At 54.3% G+C, this 19727-nt stretch overlaps 9 protein-coding genes across 9 annotated transcripts; 5 read left to right on the top strand and 4 right to left on the bottom strand.

The window, feature by feature from the left end:
- Positions 1-354: 354 nt before the first annotated feature.
- PHACADRAFT_250322 (uncharacterized protein) lies at positions 355-1314 on the top strand. The gene has a single exon (XM_007392171.1). The coding sequence runs from the start codon at positions 645-647 to the stop codon at positions 1089-1091; it is 447 nt and encodes a 148-aa protein (XP_007392233.1). The 5' UTR covers positions 355-644; the 3' UTR covers positions 1092-1314.
- Positions 1315-1485: 171 nt separating this feature from the next.
- On the bottom strand, positions 1486-3465 carry PHACADRAFT_250321 (uncharacterized protein). Its single transcript, XM_007392170.1, has 8 exons — positions 3384-3465; positions 3228-3313; positions 3100-3169; positions 2970-3051; positions 2109-2921; positions 1999-2058; positions 1821-1938; positions 1486-1764 (listed from the first exon to the last, which is right to left on the bottom strand). Exons 1-8 carry the CDS (start codon positions 3426-3428, stop codon positions 1650-1652), a joined length of 1389 nt encoding a protein of 462 aa, XP_007392232.1. The 5' UTR covers positions 3429-3465; the 3' UTR covers positions 1486-1649.
- Positions 3466-6597: 3132 nt separating this feature from the next.
- On the top strand, positions 6598-7537 carry PHACADRAFT_86788 (uncharacterized protein; the record flags this gene model as incomplete). The annotated part of the gene is made up of 2 exons (XM_007392169.1): positions 6598-6900; positions 6962-7537. The coding sequence occupies 2 exons, from the start codon at positions 6598-6600 to the stop codon at positions 7535-7537; spliced, it is 879 nt and encodes a 292-aa protein (XP_007392231.1).
- A 392-nt stretch (positions 7538-7929) lies between these two features.
- PHACADRAFT_85873 (uncharacterized protein) lies at positions 7930-9153 on the bottom strand (the record flags this gene model as incomplete). Its single annotated transcript, XM_007392168.1, has 4 exons — positions 7930-8067; positions 8121-8402; positions 8463-8668; positions 8718-9153. 4 exons carry the CDS (start codon positions 9151-9153, stop codon positions 7930-7932), a joined length of 1062 nt encoding a protein of 353 aa, XP_007392230.1.
- A 7-nt stretch (positions 9154-9160) lies between these two features.
- On the bottom strand, positions 9161-10685 carry PHACADRAFT_250318 (uncharacterized protein). Its single transcript, XM_007392167.1, has 4 exons — positions 10551-10685; positions 10410-10486; positions 10024-10357; positions 9161-9971 (listed from the first exon to the last, which is right to left on the bottom strand). Exons 1-4 carry the CDS (start codon positions 10635-10637, stop codon positions 9465-9467), a joined length of 1005 nt encoding a protein of 334 aa, XP_007392229.1. The 5' UTR covers positions 10638-10685; the 3' UTR covers positions 9161-9464.
- A 1132-nt stretch (positions 10686-11817) lies between these two features.
- Positions 11818-13228, top strand: PHACADRAFT_192050 (uncharacterized protein; the record flags this gene model as incomplete). The annotated part of the gene is made up of 6 exons (XM_007392166.1): positions 11818-12308; positions 12360-12503; positions 12554-12731; positions 12787-12903; positions 12961-13069; positions 13125-13228. 6 exons carry the CDS (start codon positions 11818-11820, stop codon positions 13226-13228), a joined length of 1143 nt encoding a protein of 380 aa, XP_007392228.1.
- A 343-nt stretch (positions 13229-13571) lies between these two features.
- Positions 13572-15377, top strand: PHACADRAFT_250313 (uncharacterized protein). Its single transcript, XM_007392165.1, has 6 exons — positions 13572-14217; positions 14273-14422; positions 14474-14651; positions 14701-14817; positions 14870-14978; positions 15033-15377. Exons 1-6 carry the CDS (start codon positions 13721-13723, stop codon positions 15134-15136), a joined length of 1155 nt encoding a protein of 384 aa, XP_007392227.1. The 5' UTR covers positions 13572-13720; the 3' UTR covers positions 15137-15377.
- A 183-nt stretch (positions 15378-15560) lies between these two features.
- On the top strand, positions 15561-17859 carry PHACADRAFT_250311 (uncharacterized protein). Its single transcript, XM_007392164.1, has 10 exons — positions 15561-15749; positions 15810-15986; positions 16044-16118; positions 16185-16311; positions 16407-17067; positions 17119-17238; positions 17302-17379; positions 17434-17481; positions 17533-17661; positions 17723-17859. The coding sequence occupies exons 1-5, from the start codon at positions 15588-15590 to the stop codon at positions 16712-16714; spliced, it is 849 nt and encodes a 282-aa protein (XP_007392226.1). The 5' UTR covers positions 15561-15587; the 3' UTR covers positions 16715-17067; positions 17119-17238; positions 17302-17379; positions 17434-17481; positions 17533-17661; positions 17723-17859.
- Positions 17860-18709: 850 nt separating this feature from the next.
- PHACADRAFT_250309 (uncharacterized protein) lies at positions 18710-19643 on the bottom strand. The gene is made up of 3 exons (XM_007392163.1): positions 19574-19643; positions 19072-19506; positions 18710-19011 (listed from the first exon to the last, which is right to left on the bottom strand). Exons 1-2 carry the CDS (start codon positions 19610-19612, stop codon positions 19099-19101), a joined length of 447 nt encoding a protein of 148 aa, XP_007392225.1. The 5' UTR covers positions 19613-19643; the 3' UTR covers positions 18710-19011; positions 19072-19098.
- Positions 19644-19727: the final 84 nt, after the last annotated feature.

The following is a 19727-nucleotide window of genomic DNA, read 5'->3' as shown; positions in this document are numbered from 1 at the left end:
CGACTAAGTATATATGTCGTACCACGTTGAGCAATGTTGCCGAGTAGAGACTGAGGGTCGGGACGCGTGCCAAAGGGAGTAAATAGGCTCACCAGGGTCAGGCCGTCTCATGAACATGCAGTCCGAGTGTGCATGTGTTATCATGCCTTGCATCAAATGTGACTTCTGAACCTGTCTAGCATGGCTTTTTCCCTTTGTCGTTGCGTAGTGATTATTTATCACGTGTTGCATGGTAAGCGCGGTTTTTTCTTGAGGAAGCCCGGCCAAAATTGGGAAAACAAGAACCAAATTTTCCTCGGTTGTACACTGGCCCCTGGGGCAAATTGGGACATAAACTGGTGCAAAACCGGCCAAAAGAGGCTAAACGCGGAAAATTTAGTGTAAAAGGAAGGTTTGTGGCCGGGTTTTCTCGGATGAAAACTGGTTAAGCACAGGGTCTTATTCACCCAACCTTGATTATTACGCAAGAAAAAAAAAGCTGCACTTACCACCCAGTGTTGCCATGTCTTCGACGGGAACAGTTCAAGGCTGCACTGACTCAAGGTGACCGACATATTCATATTGCCGTGGGTGCCTCGCGCGTCTCTCCGCAGCTTCGTGGCGCTCCAGTTCTGGCGCCAGTCTCTTGCAATTCAACGTCCACGATGGTCAAGCCGTTCCCCAATATCCGCGTGATACGCGATGTGAAGGCACGCAACGGCTTTGCCGCCAACGAGATTGCCCGCCGTGCCTACCTCTACGTCGCCCGCAACCAGTCGCTGCCTCCGCAGGTCCGCTACCAGGCCCAGCTGCAGCTCAACACCTTCGACCGCTACACCCGTTCGACGAGCGTGAAGAACCGGTGTACCGAGACTGGGCGTGGACGCGGTATTATTAGCGAGTTTGGGCTGTGTAGGGTGAGTCATAGTGCTCTGAATTGGAAGGCAAGACTTATCGTGTTCCCTGTAGTACCAATTCCGTCTGAAGGCGAAGGCCGGAGAGATTCCTGGCGTGAAGAAGGCTTCGTGGTAGACAACGTATGGTGTGCTCATATCTCTCGCTATAAATACTTGCATTTAAGCATGCTTCAATCATGTCGCAGGCTACGGTAGTTCGCGTAAAGTTACTGTGGTTCTTAGAGGCACCGTGGCGGCTTGGTGAGAAGACGAGTTCGAATCCCCCTTTCCGACTTTCGTCGTGCCGTATCTTGGCGTCAGTTCCGTCGTTCGATAGCCTTTCTAGACATAGACGAACTCGGAAATAGAATTTGCTCGTAGTTCGCTGCGTTCCGGAAGGTAGACCACAGAGCTTTTCATCATTCAAATGCGATGAAAAACAACATTGAAGCCGTCGGATGTGCCGTACGACCGTCTCTACGCATGTACCGTGCATCTGCATCCCGCACCGGAAGTAATCCAAGATGGACAGCTTCAATTCCTCGACAACGGCTGACAAGCACAACCCCCTTTTCGTGCCTCATCTAACAGTCAAATCGGAGATGGTCGAAGTCACTGAGACCGTAATAGCATTACTGTTATTCAAGAATACAAGACGCAATTATTAGCGCAACAAAACCTGCAGACCTTAACGCAAACTCGATAGGAGACAGGATAGAAGAGACTGGAACGTTCACTGTGGCTTTCTAAACTTGGAACATATACTGCACAGGCTTATACACCCGAGTTCCCTTCCGTTGTAACATAATCGGAAACAAGCAGCTCTGGTTCCCCACGCTCACGCCGCCACCTGTTGACGACAGTGAGCGTTGCTGGGTCAACCAGGAATCTGTCGGAACGTGATTGTCAATTACCACGACAGTGTATCAGAAATCCGACACCTACTTATACCGTTGCAACCAGGACTCGCTGATCTCCCAGTTGCTATGTGCGAGAACGTCATCACCGTGAATGGTAATCGCGGTCCTGTAGTCATGCAGGCAGTCCACCAAGTCGAAGCGTCCTGGGAATCCGGACCGACATATCAATGACTGTTGTCATATTGGCAGATTGGTGCGCTCACCTCGCAGTAGGATCATACGGTCGCGAAGTTCAGGGTGCAAAATGCTGTCGATGACGCTCTCTGGAACATAGAGTAAGCTTCTGACGAAGTGGCGAGCGATATATACGCACCGTGCGGAACGGTCCGCTGTACGAGCGTCGGCCTGAGCGACGATGGCAGACAGTACGCACTATTCCGCTTGTAGTTGTCGAGGTGGTACTGAATGAGTTTGTACGCCTCGTGCCGCTTCGGGTCTTGGTCGTCGTCCGTCGGGCTCGCAGCGGACGCGTGCGACGAAGGCTTCGGGGCAGAGGCCGGAGCCGCAGGAGCCCTCGGCGCGGGCATCGTGGCCGGGTTTGTCACAAGCGACATACCTGGCAGAGCAGAATCCACGTTGACGTTCATGGACTGCATCGAATACGACGCAGGCGGGTACGGGTTGCCGCTAACTCCAGACGAACCCGACCCGCTCGTGAATTGGGCGTTCGGGGGCGAAGTGGGCGGTATAAACATCGGAGAGCCACTAGTTCCGCGCATGAGGTCACCGAATATGGTCGTCTCATGTTGACTGCGCGGAGGTGGATACAATCCGTTAGCAGGGATGGGCGGAACAGCCGAGTTCACCGGGACGAGCAAAGGGTATTCACGGTCGCCTTCGGCCGGAGACTCGCCTGGAACGCGGGGGCGTTTGGCGCGGGCGCTGACATCGTCTTCTGCTGGCCGCTTCTGGGACCCGGACGATCCCGCCGGCGTATTCTGCTGCTCTTCACGTTTGTGTCGTTGGTAGCTCTCCCAAGCCGTGTCGGTCTCGGAGCGATTCACAAAATTGTTGAAGTCATTCATGTCCCAGCCCAGCTTCGGCAGGAGTCCACCGGCACCGTCACCAATGAAGTTGCTAAGGCTGCGCAAGAGCTGCCGCAGCACCTGATTTTCCTGCATAAGATCTTGACTCTTGTCAGCATGACTGACACAGGCGGGGTGTGAAGGCGCACCTTTCATGATCTTCCTGAGCTGGTTGAGGGCCTCATCTTTCCCCCCTGAAAGGATCTCCACGCTAGCTTCAAGGTCACGGATCTACAATGGACATGAGTACAATCAGAGGCCCAGAGACCAACGACGTACCCGCTGCTGCTTGCGCAGACGGAATTCACGCTGCGCTATGCGATTTTGATCACGTCTGGCTGCTTGCGAGCTGGATCAGACGGTCGTAAGCATGATCACGACCGCGTGCAAGAGGTGCGCGTGCATACTTTGGATTTTTCTTTCTACCCGGCCTCCCTGCAGACGCGCCGTCGTTCTTGTCATCATTGTCGTGGCTCGAATCGATGTCCGAGTCCTAACGTGAGTTGGAGCGAACATGGACCATAAGCTTATGGAATGACAGCCACGTAAGGGAGCTTACTCACGTCAAGCTCACCAGAGATACTGCGGTCTCGTGCTTGGCTCGGCATTGCAAGAAATAATTCCAGGGGATTGCGAGGCAGGACTGAAACGAGTAGGTGAATATGCAGACGATCTAGCGGATGGAAGTGAGAGGCGGGATGAAGCTGAGGGAAAACTGCTGAGTCATGACCAACGTCGCCTCCCGGCACCGGCGCATTTTCATCACCGAGCGGTGATGTCAGTGATCCACACTCGGAGATTCCCGGCCGTCTAGCGGGCAACGAAGTAGAGCTGAACCCCGCCAAATTTACGGTCCCGCGCCGGATGACGTAAGCATCTGCGGGCATTCCAAAGGTGGAAGCGAGCCAGGGAAAGGCCTGGGGACGATGTCAAGGAAGCCTCGAGCGTCGGGAGGTCACAAAAATTCGTAGACACACAAATAGAGTCGTTATTGATGTGTGACAATATTTTTGTGATTTATGTCGCGCCAGGAGGTACATTGTGACGCGACCTGCACTGAAGATATCTGCACTGAGGAGGGGAAGGCACACGGTGCGCAAGGCATTGGCTAAAAAATTAAATTTTTGTTACGTACAGGTTCTATGCTGGTTCCGTGCGCTGTGCCGCCAGGTCCGGGGGGCAAGAGGCGTGTCGAGGAGGCGTCGAGCGAGGCAGAGGCACCGGACGAGGCGGGAGGGCGGGCAAGCGCTTGGGACCGTAATTTCTCACGTTGGGACCGTAAATCTCGAGGGCAGAAGGGAACTGCGCTGCACGCTTTTCTGGCAGGGACGCCAGCCAAATTTCTCGCACCTGATGTGCCACCTGGCAAATTTACGGTCCCAAATTACGGTCCCATAGGCGTCGGAACAAACGGTGATGCGCCCTTGATGACGGGAAGGCGCTTAAGCGGCGTAGCCGGCAGACGCACCGGTGCCTCATTTGGACGGGCGCCCGCGACCGTAAACCTCCCCCTTTGGGGACCGTATAGGCGCCCCCTGGGACCGTAAATCTCGAGCACGAAGTTCAAATCCTTGCATCCTAAGAGTGCTAAAATGCGTCCAAAAACCGCACGCTGTGGCTTTGGCATGCTACGCAACACTGTGTCTATATTATTATCTTGACGTTTATCGCTGAAAAGCTACTTACAGCGAACACGGTGCCAAATAGGTGTTGTGACAATGCTCTTCACTGATATCGATGCCCCGCCTAGCGAAGGATAAAGTGGGCCAGAGCGTCCACGAGAGCGGGAGACACCTGCTAGATGACTATCATCGACAGCGCCAGCGACCTACAAGAAGTTGATCACCGGCCCTAGCGACCAGTCACTCCCCAAAGGTCAGACCGTGAACTCATAGCTCACGAGCGAGCGAGGAGGAATGTGTGCGTTGTGCGTTTTCTGGTGTCGGCTCTGAATCTCAATTCTTTTGTTGCAGCAGCTGTTTACGGTTAGATGACCAATGACCGTGATATTCTGCGTTTCATAGCAAATGCGTCATGGCATAGTGTGACACTTCACTGCCGTTATAAGTACTTATAAACGATGTCTCATAAGACTGATCTTCCGGGCACGTCCGATTGACCATAAGTACAGGCTCTTTCACATAAAGTACGGTGTTCCTCGCTGACCGTGTGTTGAACAAGGGTTCTGTGCACAACGGAGATGGAACTTTGCGAATCCCCGCGCTCGTCACGGCAAACTTGTCTTCCGAGATCCAAGCTCAGTCAATCAGTCTTTCGCATCTTCTACCTCCCAGCCCGCTACGCTTTTCAGAGGGGGGAGGCGACATCACACCTTCGAAACTACGCATAGCACCTAGCCATCAAAACGCATGGTTTGTACATGCGAAGAGGGCGCCGGCAGGCATGGAAGGGGAAGATCTGAATCCTGGATACCTCACTGTGTGTGAGCGTGCCTGATTATTCTGCTCACGACTGATAGATTCCCGGCAGCCTGAGTTCGTGCCTGCCCTGATGCCGTTGAGTAACGTACATTGTCAGTGCCATGTACCGAAATTAGCCAGGAAGCTAGTGCTTATACTATGGGAACCACCACTTTCAAGAGACAGACACGACTGTGATATAAGCCGGCTGTACGCCAATTCACGATGCAAAGACCGGAGCCGTTCCTGCCATCAGGCAGCCGAGAGGCCGAAGAAAGAGTCCAGCAGGTGGATCATGCTCCGGGCTTAATATCGTGTGTCTGGCTAGGGCACTCTTCCAGGGCGCGGCGATTCATGTAATGCATGATGGCCAGCATGAGGTCGTGTCCAACGACACTCTTTCAGTGTCGAGGAGGGCCTCCGGAACGATTATGTCGCCACTGAGTGGGGTGGTACCGTGCAATGAAGGCCATGCTACGTTACGAGAGCAGATCGCTTTCTGGTGTAGGACATCTCACCGTCATTAATTTCAATCGGACAACGGCGATCTCGCATTAGGAGATATCGACTGCATGTATCGCCATGGCTCCTGCCCCTGACTCCGCAGTCTTCCGCTCTAGCAAAAGCAGCGGACGATAGATAATAGATATAAAAATACACTGCCATCAATGGTGGAAAGTCGAGCATGACGCCACGAGGGCCTCGCGTAGCTATCCAGGGGACTTCTGCCAGCCCTCCGTACGGGAGAATGTCCCGCTCCACGTCTGCAGATAATTTGCATTCGCAGACGTCCCCCTCGCGACGAACGATCTCGATCAGCGCTCGGCCTTGCACGATATCGGGAGGAACTGAGATTGCGCAGCGACAGGCGGAGGTCGATAAGCTACCATCTGGTCGTGTGTGTTTCGCACCTTAACGATGCTCTCAAGACGGTGCGAAGTCGGAGGTTTACTTCGCTACGAGCCCGATGATTCCGGCTACATGGCGGTGCTCAGCAGGATCCGCCCTGGCGAGCGTCTTGTTACAGGCTAATGATTGAGCGGTTGCTGTACGAGGGGACTGCATCCCCTTGTCGACGTCCGATGGGCCTTATGTCATGGACCAGGAATTGATAGAGGTTGGCGTGTTTGGGGCTAGACGTTCGCATGATATTGTATTCTGATTGTCTCCAGTATTGTCTTACACAAGAGTGCCGGAATCAACGTCGACGCACGCACAATACGCAGGCCTCCAGCCTAGCCCATGGCAACCGCGCTTTTCTTCCGGTACCGTCGCCAGGGTACTGCCCTCCTTCAATTATAATAGGGCTCGTGCAACGACCTCGGATCTCGCGCCTTTGGCTCTTCTGTCTGCTACCATGACCACTCTGCCGTCTTTCGTCGAGCTCATGGCCTCCCTCGGTCTCGAGAACACTCCTGCAGATAGCAAGGAGGGTCGCTCTCCACATCTCACCCATTCCCGTTCTTCTTCGCATTCCTCTACTAGTTCTACTCTTTCACAGTCAAGTGGTAGCTCAGTTGAGCCAAACAGCGACGGCGACTATGACATGGACGGGCCTCCGTATATTGTCGTATCGTCTTCGAATCAAACAGTCCCGAGGGATGTCGAGCTGGATAGAAAGCGTCATCGCGTGCGATACTCACCCTACATGCCTGCTATTGTGAGCACAGCAATTATCTACACAGTCACCGCGACGCACTAACTCCGGTACGTAAAAATAGTCGCACATCCGGAGAAGCAGCTTGCCCAACGCGAGCCCGGATAATCTTCAGAATCAACCGCCGCGGGTCAGTGAATTCATTTGGGCGTCGTGCCTAGCGTTGCTGATTGTCTCGAGGCAGGCGCTTTCGTCGTCTCCCTGTGCGTCGTCGCCTCTCCGGGGACTGGTACACCGCACATCAAAGAGCACCTTGAGCAGCCGGGTCGAGAAGAAACTGACACTCGACGCGGATCTCATCGCCAACACGCCAATCTCGACCTTTGTTCGCTTGAGGAGTCCGCAGTCCTCCCCGATCTCCCCCACGTTCCCGGCACGCCAACGGCGTGCAACAGCCCCATCACTGGCTGTGCCCGTATCTATCCCAACACTTCCGAAATTTTGTTTTCCCGCCAAGCCCTCCGAATCTGTTTCGTCGACAACATCCGACACCGACGAAGACGTCTCAGACGCGCCTTCGCTCTCTGCTTCTGCTCGGCGGCATCGCCAGCGACATGCCCCGGGAGTTCAACGGGCCTCCTCTCACAGCGCCCTCAAGGAACTCGCCGATGCAGCAAGCCAACGCCACCATATCTCCTGACATGATCCCCGTCAATCCTCACGCTGTTGAGCATCGTTGTAACCTATCGTCATTGTATCTTATACTTTATTTAAGTAGTCTTGGCCCGTGTCGAAACGCTTCTTTCCCCTCTCTTTCGGAAGCGTGGACGCTTGTTCTGCATTGGGCTTCTGCGTGGACCTCTCATTCGCTTTCTTGAGATCCCTCTTGCACTCGACTACATACTCATTGCACATCGATATCTTTTGCACGGACACTAGCATTCCTGACATTCACTTCTACCCGGGCGACCGTTCTTCCAGCTGCATTCGTGTCGAAACTACACTGTCGTTTCTCGCATTCACTGCAGAACCTGCAACACTCCTTCTGTACAGTCATTCTGAGATAAAAATAAAACAGTGTAGTACGCCTCTTCAATCATGTGCCTGCTCGTCCGGCCCAGGGCAGTTCGTCGCCATGTCCTCCTCATCATTATACTGTGTACCGCACCAGAAGCAGTATGCGTATCTGCGCCGCAAATAGTCGAGCACGAGTTCCAGCCGATCCTGCGCCTAGAAAGCCTCAATTATCCACTGCGCATGGCAATCGGACAAGATGGGCGTACCGAGAGCCGCAAGAACTGGACGGCCTCTTTGATATCCTCCTCAGAATACGGCGTCTTCCTGGGCTTCTCGTCCTGTACGGGCGAAGACGTCTCGTCATCATCTTCGAGGTTCGCAACCGGTTGCAGCGCATCCGCTTGCATGCGCGCCCGCAGTCGTCCCTCCAGACTGTGATCGGGTTGCAGCTTTCGCAGTGATGTGATCAGCTCCGGATCGTCTAGTTCATCTAGGAGGCTCTCCGGGAAGGTATCAGGATTCATGGGATTCAGCCACAGAACGTTAAACTGGAGCGGCCAAACAATGAGCATGCGTCTCGCGAGTGTTGGGATGGCGAGCAAGCGTACCTCTCGTCCGGCCTTTTCGTCCAAATTCGCGCACGTACGCTGAGCGGGGCCCAGCTGCTTCTCGGCACGGCGTTCTTGATATTCCATACGCGCACGGTCGCGGAAGTCGACGTGCTCGGACTGTTCGGCCATCTTGGCCATCTTCGCGAGACGTTCGGACGCGCTGGGCGAAGCCGCACGCTTTCCCAGCCCAATTCCCTTTTTACCTATGCAAATATTAGCCCCAAAGTATCCCGTAGCAGACGGTTTACTCACCGGTCCACTCATTGATAGGTAAAGGGTTGACTCTGTGTCCCGAAGGACCCGGGGTGTCCTCTTTGTCCTTCCCCTGGTTCTGAGGCGTGGCGAGGTCTTCAGACGGAGAACGACTCGTATCGAGCGTGGTCACCTCCGTTTGTCCCAAAGACTGCCCAGGCTTGAAGCCCATCCTCATCATCATAGCCAGGGCCTTCTTAGAGCCCTCACCCTCATCTTTGGCTCGCTCGAAGAGACTTCTGTTCAGTCCCTCCTCGAGGGCCTCTTGCTCGAGCTGACGCTGACTCTTCTTGCGGTTCTGTTCATTCTTGATGGCAGAAAACCTTAATGCTTCTTTGCGACGTTCGGTGTATGTCCTTGCAGACGAAGACAAGGTGGAAGTGGTCGACTCAACAAGGAACTTGTCAGAGAGATAGTCGTCTTCGTCTTCAGACATGGTGCGCGCTTATATAAGAGAATGAATCCGCCAGTCATTACAGTTGTCTTTCCAGTTTGCAAAGTTAAAACAGAGAGTCCCTCATGAATGTTGATCACTACAAGTTGACACGAAGATACGGCACCAGACCGCGGTGCAAAGAGTAAGCGGACGTTATTAAAAACGGTGAACATAAGAGAACGGGACCAGTTCGCATATACCGAGCGGAAAGCCGCCAGCAGGCTAGCGATGGTAGCATAACGAAGCCGAACAAAAGCGGAGTAGTGGGAAAATAAGGGATCGGTTATTGCATGGCACGAGCAGACGTGCTTTCAAGATGCAACAACGGTAGTCTCGGGATCCTCAGCCTTGGCCTCAGTAGCACCGGCAGCTTCAGCCTCCTCCGCCTCCTGCTGCTGGGAGTTGACAGCGACCTTCACCGCAATGGGTCTTCCACCAACTTCTTTGCCCTGGAGCAGCTCAATGGCCTGGGCCTGGCCGGCTTCGTCGCCGACATCAACGAAGCCGTAGCCCTTGCTCTTGCGAGGCTTTCCCCAACGACGGCGGACGATGCGCGCGGACTGAACAGAGATGCCAGCGTCGGTGAAGATGGCAGCAAGCTCCTCGTCGCCAATGGTGAAGCCAAGGTTGGCAACAAAGAGCATGGTCTTGGACGGCTCCCCAGCGGGCTCCTCTCCAGCGGGGCGCTGGGGACGAGGAGCGCGGGGCTTACGCTGACGAGGCCTCTTAGCTTCTCCGCTGGCAGCCTCACCTTCGGCGCCCTCAGCAGGAGCCGCAGCCTCACCACCCTCCTGGGACCTACGCTGCTTGGACTTGCGCTGCGTACGTGTTAGAACGCGGGCAGCTCAGGATTGATACGTGTTCACTCACGTTGTTCTTCTTCTTCCTCTTGGGCTTCGCCACATCATCAGATGCAGCGAGAGCAGCACTGTCAACCTTGACTAGCTCGCCATTGGCCTCAGCTTCAGTGAGTTCGCCAGGGACAGCCTTGGATCCACGCCTGCCAGGCTTCCTCTTGAAGCTCCTCTCCTTCCTCGCTTCTTTCTGGTCAGCAGGCTTCGCGATCTCGACGATCACTGAGCGGCCGTCAAGCTCCTTCTGGTGCAAGAGCTCGACAGCCTTCTGCGCGGCCTCTGTGGTGTTCAGGGAGACAAAGCCATAGCCTGCGGAGCGGGTGCCACGCAGGATAACTTGAGCAGTGATGCTGCACGCGCGTATTCAGTGTCATTGTCAGGTGAACTAAGCATGTCACATACATGTCCTCCTGAACAGGCGCGAAGAACGCCTTCAGCCCATCATCCGTGGTAGAGTACGCAAGGTTGCCGGCGAAAACCTGCAACGAAAGTCGCGGTAGTGTGAGTTGTCTCGTGCCACGTCAAGAACATGTCCGCGCGCACCTTGAAGCCGGGGGTCTCTTCGACCTTCTCCTGCGCAGCCGGAGGCACGCCGTTTTCAGTGACAGGGGCGGCGGGGGCGTCAGACATTGGGGGAACGAACTGGTGGTGGATTTTGGTGGATGAACTCGATGAACCGGTTTCTTCGTGTCAAACTTGGGGGTTGAGGAAAAAGAGGACGCCTGCCAGCAAGACTCGATTTTGATAGTTGGAAAACTCCGCTGTATTACGTCGTCATGACTGCCTCGCGTTGTTTCAAAACCATCTTCCAACAATCAGCAGTGTATGATTGCTTGTCACACATGCTCCAGTACATAACATCCGTCTCACGGAAAAACAAAGGCTGTGAACATCGCCTCGCACGAGCGGGAGGACGAATGACACCAGCTCGGGAATACGGGAATATTTTGGTGCCTGCTAGATAAGTGACTTAATACCAACTTATCACAGTGCCCATCCTGATTCGGGTACAAATCGACACATCTGAGAGCAAGAAGCTATTAGAACCCGATTACAACTAGTCGATCCCGGGCAGTGGACCTCCAAGGGGACAACAAACTGAAGGACATCATGGCAGAGGTGTGATTGTGATCGTTCGTCCATTTGAAGGGAGGTTTGAGACGGAACGTGCGAAGCGCAACGAACTCAGATACTATTAGCGCGGAAGGGACTCAAAATTTGTCAGGATATTTGAGGGCACGACGCGTCGCGAAATTTGCGAGGAAAGCGCCTGCTTAAGGTGTGCGAAACCAGATTTATTTTGGAGACTTTCGGAAATCTTTGGAGCATAAACGCTCCATCCGGTATATTTGGGGTTATTTTAGGTCGTCCGATCCGTATCTGTGCCCATGTCCTCTTAGCGGGAGATGCCGGGGGTACTCTTATCATAAAGAATGATTCATGCTTGCCCGGCGTGTGGCGGTGACATGTTCGCGTCGCGCCGTCGCGCGCGGGCGCAACTAAATTGTGTCTGCTCTCGCCCGCCGAAAAGTCCTTTTTCCGTTGTCCTGCACGACATCTGCGCCCTTCGTCGGCAATGAAAAAAAAAAGCCCAAGCTCTGCACCAATCGCAGAAGACCTCACCATGCAGGCTTGGTCTTGGCGGATTACCTAAGTGATATATGTACACCCTCTCGCCAACGCCAGATCTCTCGCTTCGCTTTACCTACCAACGCTTCCTGTCTCCTTTCCCCTAGTATCGCACTCGAGCTCCTTGAGGGCTTCACCACATTCATTTTCCGTGACACGCTCCTTATATTGCTCATTGAATATGGCTGCTTTCAAGCTGCTCAATCTACTTACTATCACCTCCCTTGCTGTCCTTACTACAACTTTCATCGCGCAGCCCGTGACCGCGCTCTCCTCAGGTGGTAATTCCCACCTGAACCGCATCGTTACTGGTGGACACGAGGCCATTGCGAGGAAGAAGAGGCGCGGTACTAACGGACATTGTAAGCTCAGGACCTCCACCTCGATTGCTGCAGCAGCTCAGACTTCAGCTGCTACAACCGCCGTGACCGTCGGTGTTTCTGTCGGTGTCGGTGCTCCTGCCACAACCCCCATCGCCTCGCCTCCGGCCACCTCCGTCGCACTGGTTCCCACAACTTCGGTTGCGCCGGCTCCCATGACGTCTGCTGCCCCGTCCCCTTCGTCTGTGCCTGCTCCCGTCAACTCAGCTGGCAAGGGTAAAGTCGGCGTCGCCTGGAATAGCGAGAATGATCCTTCTTCTCTCGCTAATGTCATCAGCGATAATACCGGATAGTAAGGCTACGGCCTCTTTGACGAGATTTTAGACTGACCATCGTCCTCTAGCCTTTACACCTGGTCTCCATGGACGCCTACGTCTGACATTCTCGGTCTCCAGTTTGCTGCCATGCTCTGGGGACCCAGCCAGCAGTCCGTCTGGGACCAGCTGGTCGTTCCCGGCTACGCCTACGTTGCCCTTGCTCTTAATGAGTGAGCTGTCATTTGTCTTGTTGTTAGCTTATTATAACTTGAACTGCCAGGCCCGATGAGCCTTCTCAGCTCAACATGGACCCGAGCTCTGCTGCTGCATACTGGAAGCAGGAGGTTAACCCTCGTACCGGGATGGGCTACGACATCTGGGGTCCAGCTGTCACCTCCTCCGACCGCGGTGAACAGTGGATGGACAACTTCCTGGCCGCCTGCGGTGGCGGATGCACTGTACGGCCTATACCAATCTACCTTTTTCTATATATTTGACCCGCTATCTTTTTAGTTCTCTCACGACGCTCTACACTACTACGACACTGACCCTCAGGGCCTAATCAGCTACGTGGAACACTGGTACCAAAAGTACGGCAGGCCCATTGTTATAACAGAGTTTGCTTGCCAGGTATTTCTGTGGGCTCAGGGAGTAGTGATCGTCGGTCTAACACAACCGTTCGTGCAGAACTTCGGTGGCGGCGCTCAAGCAGATATGGACCAAATCTGGAACTTCTACACGACCGTCATCCCCTGGCTTATGTCTCAGGACTACGTCGAGGCCTTCTTCCCCTTCGGTAAGATAGCTGCGTACTGCTAAGATGGACCGGGAGTTTGATGATCCTAACACAGGTTTCCTTGAGGACATGGGCAATGTTAACCCTCTTAACCAACTCATGAAGGGTGGCATACTCACAGATCTGGGCAAGTACGTGGTATATGGCCCGTATAATTAGACGACATACTATACCCTCGCTCTGGTATCACCCGCGGTGAACGGAACGCATTACCTTTCCTTCAATATGGTCCGGGATCAGGCCATCGTTGTATATACCCGGTGCAATCTATCATGACGCTGGCGTTCGGCACGTAGTACAGCACAGGTCGACGAGCTGCCGACGATGTCTCAACATGCCGTGAATGATGAGATCTACGGACCATGGCGGTGTCCAGGCTTCGGTAGCTTTGGCAAGTCGAACACATTTTCAAGGCACGCACGTGATCGTGTGAACGGTTTCTAGGCTCAATTTAAGGAGATGAATATTTAGAACGTTTAAAATTTGAAGTGCAACGATTCCTTCTACTCACCAACTTTCCTCCCTCTCTTCCTCCGTCCGTTCCTCGGTCCTCTCGCCCTAGGGCGCACGCTCATTTCCCCTACCCGTTCCTTGTGAAACATCCACGAAACCACAGACGAGATCGCTTAGATTGAAGTTATTTATCTAGCTATGGCGTCGAAGCTTATCAATCTTCTTGCACTCGCCTGCCTTGCTGCGCTCGCCACCACCTTCGCCGTTGCTCCTGTCAACGCGCTCGCGACTGGCATTCACCAGAATTCGAACCGCCAAGTTCATCACGACGTGATTGCCCGCCGCTCTCGGATTAGCAACAAGAAGCGTCAGAACAACTCGACGCAGCGCTGCAAGCCCCGTCCTTCGACCAGCCTGAGCAGTGCCGCGGTGTCCACTTCATCTGCGGCCCCCATTACTTCTACTGCCCCGAGCCCTGCGCCGACCAGCGAGACTCAGTCCAGCTCTCCCGCAGTGACTGCTGCACCCTCTTCCAGCTCTCCCGCAGTGACTGCCGCACCCTCTTCCAGCTCTTCCGCTGCTCCAGCGTCGACTCCGTCCTCGGCTCCCTCCAATGGCCAGACGAAGGTCGGATTGGCTTGGCCCAACGGTCCCTCATCTGACCTCCAGTTTTATTCCACCAGTGTCACGGGATGGTAAGCTGAAATGTGTCGCGCTTTGAGACGCCGCGTCGTACTGATTGCGCTTTAGGATCTATTCTTGGAGCCCTTACACTCCAGACCCCAACCACCAGTTTCCAAACCTGCAGTTCATGGCACAGCTCTGGGGACCAGATCAGGTTTCAGACTTCGAGTCCGTTGTGACGCCTGGATACGCCGGTTGGATCTTGGGTATGAACGAGTGTGTATCTCTCACTTGCGCGCGGCCGTGTTTGCTCATTTCGCTCTACAGACCCAATGAACCTGGTCAATCCAACATGAACCCTCAGGATGGCGCCACCCTCTGGATGCAAAATATTGAGCCCAAGCGTGCCCAAGGCTACCAGACCTGCTCGCCTGCCACCAGCTCTAATCCTAATGGCTTCACTTGGATCGCCGACATGCTCGAGGCTTGCAATGGTGGTTGCACGGTTCGTTGCCTCGGTATCAACATGAGTGTGCATTGATTGCCTTCTACAGTTCGACTGCATAGCCGTACACTGGTACGACGTTGACTTTTCACTCTTCCAGAGCTATGTCACGCAGTGGTACAACACGTACAACCTACCCATCTACATCACTGAGTTCGCTCCCCAGGTGTGTTGTTGTGGCATTATTTGCCAGAAATACGAACTTGACTTCGCTGTAGAACTTCAACGGTGGCGCCCAGCCCACTACCTCCGATGTCTGGTCCTTCTACGGGCAAGCTATGCCTTGGATCATGGATACTCCTTGGATCGCGGCTGCCTTCCCCTTTGGTGAGTATCCCGGATTATCACGAGGAGTGACATTTGACATGTTATTCTTCCTAGGCTTCATGCAGAACATGGGAAATGTCATCGTTGCTGATCAGCTCATGGGGTCCAACGGCCAGCCGACCGACCTCGGCCAGTTCATCATCAGTGGCAACTACTAAATCGTTCATGAAGCGCCTTCAACGCTTCTGTATACCCGCCCTTTCATCCGACCTTCTGCAAGTCCGTGGATCGGCTGGTTCAGAAGATCATGCATTTTGTTTCGCATCTTTGGTAACACATAGCTGGAGGCTGCGCGTTCAGTAGATATGAAGTTGTTTAGCAAAGATTGATATCTTAGCTAGTGAATGTGTGCAGTATATACAGGCTCGATACTGCATGACTTGTGTCGATTTTTCTGTGTCTCGTCTGTGTGAATGTGTGATGCGCGTGCAAAACCGGTTAGTCTTCCAGCTGGCCGGGTCTGAGGTCATACTTCCGTGAATCTCACAGATCCCGATTTCCTGCGCGATTCCGCCACATGCCGCGTTCGCCCACGGTAACCTGTTATCGATTTATCAGACATACACCTCGCTGGTCCCCCTGCTGTGCGCAGAGAGAGCCCTGACTGCCATGGTCGTCAAGCACTTGCCTCCTGTAGTCAAACGCCTCGTCACGCTGAGGAACCCAAACCTACCTCCTGCACCGCCGATATCCAAACTGAGCGCTGTTTTGCGATCGACATTCGACGATGCCAGGACCAAGAAGGCGGAGACGGGATGGCTAACGCTGACGGTGAGCCCACTAGCGCAAACTTAACGCAACCTGCTGATTGCGGATTCTCTCGCTCTGCAGACCTGCGCGCTGCTCACCGCGAACGTGCCGTCTAGTGTCGGGTACCTCTACAAGTTTGCGACGAGAGCTGATCCCGAAGATGCCGCGTCTCGTCGCAGTCTGCCCGACGCAGTGAATAAGGCTGCATTGATGCGCGAATCCGCACTCAAGAGCTGCATCTTCGTCGGTGTGCCCCGGGTACGTGACCGCGTCCTATGCTGCCAGTCCGTATCGCCTCACAACGCAGTCCCCCAGACGATTCTCTCTCTTGCAGGCCTGCAGGAGGTGATGGAGGGCGACGTAAAGGCCCAGCTGAGGACGGAATCCAAGAGGCGCGAGACTTGGTTTCTCGAAAACACTGTGCAAAATTTTGCTTACTGGTTTTGCCACTCGTGCAGGTCGCCTACTCCTCAGAATATCGACGAGATCACAGCCAGAGGCAGAGCTCTATGGCAGTCCATCTATACGCCGCATGACGTGAAGCTCTACAATAAGCTGGGCTCGTACCACCCGGACTTCATCGGTGCGTTCCAGGACTGATGTTTCCTGGTAATCCTTACCTCACCATTACATATCATTGCCTCCGCGTGTTCGATTGCTGACCGCCGCTTGATATAGAGTTCATCATCACAGCATACGGCTCGGTGCTCGCCCCTTTCCCCGGCGGGCCTGGTGAACAAGGGAACCTGAGCCGCGCACTGGGCTCGGTCGTCGGCACGGCTTGCTTACGCGCAGAGGAGCAGGTCGGTCCTCAGCTGATCAGCCACGTCTTTGGCCTGCTGAAGGCGCGCGACATCGAAGGCCTTAGCGAGGAGGACTACTGGCTTGCCACCGACGAGGGCACTGAATGGGTCATCCGCACTACGGACGCCATCCTCGACGTCGTCAAGCCGGAGCAGAGCGAGAAGCCGGCAGCGAGGCTCTAGTCACCGCGTACACGTTGCTTGCACCTCCAACGCCGTCATCGGCCGCTTCTATATGGTCGTACTCAGCGGCTGCCTCGCGGCCGGCTAGTTCCTTCGCGTTCCTTTGTCCTCCGGCGTTCACAGTTTGTCTGGGCGGCGGAAACCAGAGTTGCGAATAGATATGCGATGGCGACGTGAGAGGTACAGTACACAGGTGCGAGAAAGCAGGTGCAGACACGAAAACAGCGATAGGTTACATTTTAAGTCAAGAGATTGCCGAGAACCACAAGGAGTCTATTTCATAGGCCGAACGTGATTACGAAGCGATAAAGCATCGCCGTCACGGTCACCGTGTCCATGAGGGGTGGGTGCATCTGCGGGGCGCGTGAGGTCGTGTCTGGGCGGCAAGTCGGAGGAGAACCTACCACCACGCCTGCGCCTGCACTTCGGCAGAAATGCAGCTCCCCGTAGACGTCGCCAATGTTATACCGCACTGGCCTTATTGGCCGGTAGAACGCAATGACGTTGCCATTCTGGTCCTGCAGCTGTGGAGGACGATGAGACATTCATTGAGCGTTGCAGATCAAAGTTCCCCACAAGAAACTTACACAGATGTCGTTTGCGGTGTTGTTAGTGGGCTTCCAGGCGTACAGGTAGCCATCCGGGCCGTTGAATATTCGGGTCTCCTGCGGGGAAAAGTTTTACAAACGCGACGTCGTTAGAAAGCTGATTGCACTTACAGGGACGCCAGGATCTTTGCGGACGAGGTCCGCCATAGGAAACGTGCTCTGCAACACCTGTCACAAAATCTGCAGAATCCTGCCGGGTAAAATTTTTACCTTGCCAATCACCGCACGCCCAAGACCGCCGTTGGGGGCCCACTCCAGTTTCGCTACACGATCCTCCTTGTTGGTACGAATCGCTTTCCAAAGCGTCGTGACATTGACGCCGTGAGCGTTTAGTTCTGTCTACAGGTCACCAAGAGATTTCAGTGAGAAAACATGCGCCACCACATTCAAACTGGCGCACCGAAAAACGGTAGAGTACACCATAGCTGCTGAACAATGTGCTATTGCGGGGATCTTGAGAAGTCCAGGAGAGCACTTCGTTTGGAGCAGCCATATCGTTTTAAAGCGTGTGTTTGTGGGTGCTGGATTGAAGAGGACAAAATGGGTCGGTGCGTGGTGAGGCTGCCGTGGCATGGGCACGATGTGAGAGACTTTATATCGTACAGCCAGGGTGAAATCTGCTCTGGTCGGATGATGGTAGATTATTCGATCGGGAACGCGTGCGTGGTGGCCGATAAAGATGAATACAAGGAATTCAACGTGTAGACGGCAGAAGAGCTGCGTTCATGATGTCGACTGCCGCCTTGTTGAGTAGGCCACAGGTCCGAATCGCCCATTCGGCTGAGGCGACCAAGATCGGGGAGCAACACGAGGACCAGCAAGCGCCGCTTCAGGTCTGGTGGAAGGTGATCTCGGTGGGCGAGAATGAGGGACCGTTGCGGCGCCGCTTACGACACACGAGAATACGAGGTGTGGCCACGCTTCGAAACAAAGGAATTGCCTTGGCCTCGCTGTGCGTTGCAGCTCGAAAATGGCTTATTGGCAACAGAATTCACATGAGAAACAGAAAAGATGGGATATAATACGCTTACTTCGCTCGCACGAGGAAAAGGCCTGCATCTTGATATGGCAGCTGCGGGGCAAGCCGCTGGATCTTCAGTGAGAATTCATCCGGGGAGACGGTTCCAGGTGAGCAGAGCGTGGAGGCAGCATGTCAGACCTGCCTTACGCAGGACAAAGAGGCAGGAAGATAAGGTAGGTTCTCCCATCTCGGTCATGATGGCTCAGTGCATTGCTAGGGCACCGAAGTGACAATTCCGACTGGAGAGGTTGTTTGCGGATGTGGCAACTCGGTCTCTCTACGACGGAAAGTGCGGCATTGGCTAAGCAACGAAACAGGTAACGACGGCGCACAAAGTGCGGAATTTGCCCCTTTCGCATAATATCTGCCATACTCGGTCCTCCTCAGCTGCTTACGCATTTCCCAACCTAATCTTCACCCCAGAACCTTGCGCCCTTGCGAGTCCGCTTGGACGCCCCAGCGTTCGCGGAATGTCGCATTGCACGGGGCCAAGGTCTCCAAATCAGCACGAGTATGCCTCGACTCACGTCCAGCGGATATCGGCAAACCCACGCCCCTCTTCGAAAACTAATACTTGCCATGTCATGGGTTTACGGATACATTGCTGATTATCAGGCACAGTCGTGCCACTCGTGATGTCAAACTGTGCGCGGCACTCATCGGAGATGCTAGCAGGACGATAATCAATTGGAACGCGCTGTATTAATGAAGCGACAGGCAGGACACACGGCTTTAATTATCGAGAAACGGGCCGATTACGGAACCACCTGAAGCCCTAGCGTTTTTGCAGTGGCGACGACCGTGCTCGCGATCGCTTCCAGGCGAAGGTGCTTCAGGTGGTCATCTGTGTGCTTGATGCGAGCAATTTCGTAGATATGCTTCAAGCTCACGGTACCAACGATCTCATGTCCGGGTTTGCCTGTTCCTTTTTCGATGCCAGCAGCTTTCTTGAGGAAGTAGGTGGTCGGTGGCGTCTTTGTGATGAATGTGAATGAGCGGTCGGGCTGCACGTAAATGAGCGTCGGGGTTGGTATGCCCGGTTCAACGTGCGCGGTGCGTGCGTTGAACTCTTTGCAGAAGTCCATTGACTTGACACCACGAGCACCGAGTGCAGGACCGATCGGGGGTGACGGAGATGCTTTTCCAGCAGGGATGAGGATGCGCTGTGAAGATGGATGCGCTGAGAGTGAGTCACAGAGCGAATTCCATCAGCAAAGTACAAGCACGCACCACGAGCGACGCAGCTCCTCCCTTGACTGCTTTCGACATGGCAACCCCCTCGTAAAAAGTGACAAGCTTCTGCAGAAGCGACTGAAACGGTGGCAATACCAGAACAAGAACAGACTCGGTCGATTCCTCAAAACGGGTCTCGCACGTGACAGTC

This window comes from Phanerochaete carnosa (genome assembly GCF_000300595.1).
Source record: "Phanerochaete carnosa HHB-10118-sp unplaced genomic scaffold PHACAscaffold_2, whole genome shotgun sequence".
NCBI lineage: Eukaryota > Fungi > Basidiomycota > Agaricomycetes > Polyporales > Phanerochaetaceae > Phanerochaete > Phanerochaete carnosa.
This window is presented reverse-complemented; position numbering and strand designations above follow the sequence as displayed.

Bases quoted from the DNA above. Each gene is read 5' to 3' on its own strand.
- PHACADRAFT_250322 (XM_007392171.1), top strand. From the start codon at position 645: ATGGTCAAGCCGTTCCCCAATATCCGCGTGATACGCGATGTGAAGGCA.
- PHACADRAFT_250321 (XM_007392170.1), bottom strand. From the start codon at position 3,428: ATGCCGAGCCAAGCACGAGACCGCAGTATCTCTGGTGAGCTTGAC. The intron at 1,939-1,998 runs GTGAGCGCACCA...CCGGATTCCCAG, and splicing joins CCGTATGATCCTACTGCGAG to GACGCTTCGACTTGGTGGAC. The intron at 1,765-1,820 runs GTAGGTGTCGGA...ACGTTCCGACAG, and splicing joins TCCTGGTTGCAACGGTATAA to ATTCCTGGTTGACCCAGCAA.
- PHACADRAFT_250318 (XM_007392167.1), bottom strand. From the start codon at position 10,637: ATGTCTGACGCCCCCGCCGCCCCTGTCACTGAAAACGGCGTGCCTCCG. The intron at 10,487-10,550 runs GTGCGCGCGGAC...CTTTCGTTGCAG, and splicing joins AAGAGACCCCCGGCTTCAAG to GTTTTCGCCGGCAACCTTGC. The intron at 9,972-10,023 runs GTGAGTGAACAC...ACACGTACGCAG, and splicing joins AGAGGAAGAAGAAGAACAAC to CGCAAGTCCAAGCAGCGTAG.
- PHACADRAFT_250313 (XM_007392165.1), top strand. From the start codon at position 13,721: ATGGCGTCGAAGCTTATCAATCTTCTTGCACTCGCCTGCCTTGCTGCG. The intron at 14,218-14,272 runs GTAAGCTGAAAT...ATTGCGCTTTAG, and splicing joins TCCACCAGTGTCACGGGATG to GATCTATTCTTGGAGCCCTT. The intron at 14,818-14,869 runs GTGTGTTGTTGT...ACTTCGCTGTAG, and splicing joins TCACTGAGTTCGCTCCCCAG to AACTTCAACGGTGGCGCCCA.
- PHACADRAFT_250311 (XM_007392164.1), top strand. From the start codon at position 15,588: ATGGTCGTCAAGCACTTGCCTCCTGTAGTCAAACGCCTCGTCACGCTG. The intron at 16,119-16,184 runs AGGCGCGAGACT...TGCCACTCGTGC, and splicing joins AGCTGAGGACGGAATCCAAG to AGGTCGCCTACTCCTCAGAA. The intron at 16,312-16,406 runs GTGCGTTCCAGG...CGCTTGATATAG, and splicing joins GTACCACCCGGACTTCATCG to AGTTCATCATCACAGCATAC.
- PHACADRAFT_250309 (XM_007392163.1), bottom strand. From the start codon at position 19,612: ATGTCGAAAGCAGTCAAGGGAGGAGCTGCGTCGCTCGTG. The intron at 19,507-19,573 runs GTGCGTGCTTGT...CCATCTTCACAG, and splicing joins GAGGAGCTGCGTCGCTCGTG to CGCATCCTCATCCCTGCTGG.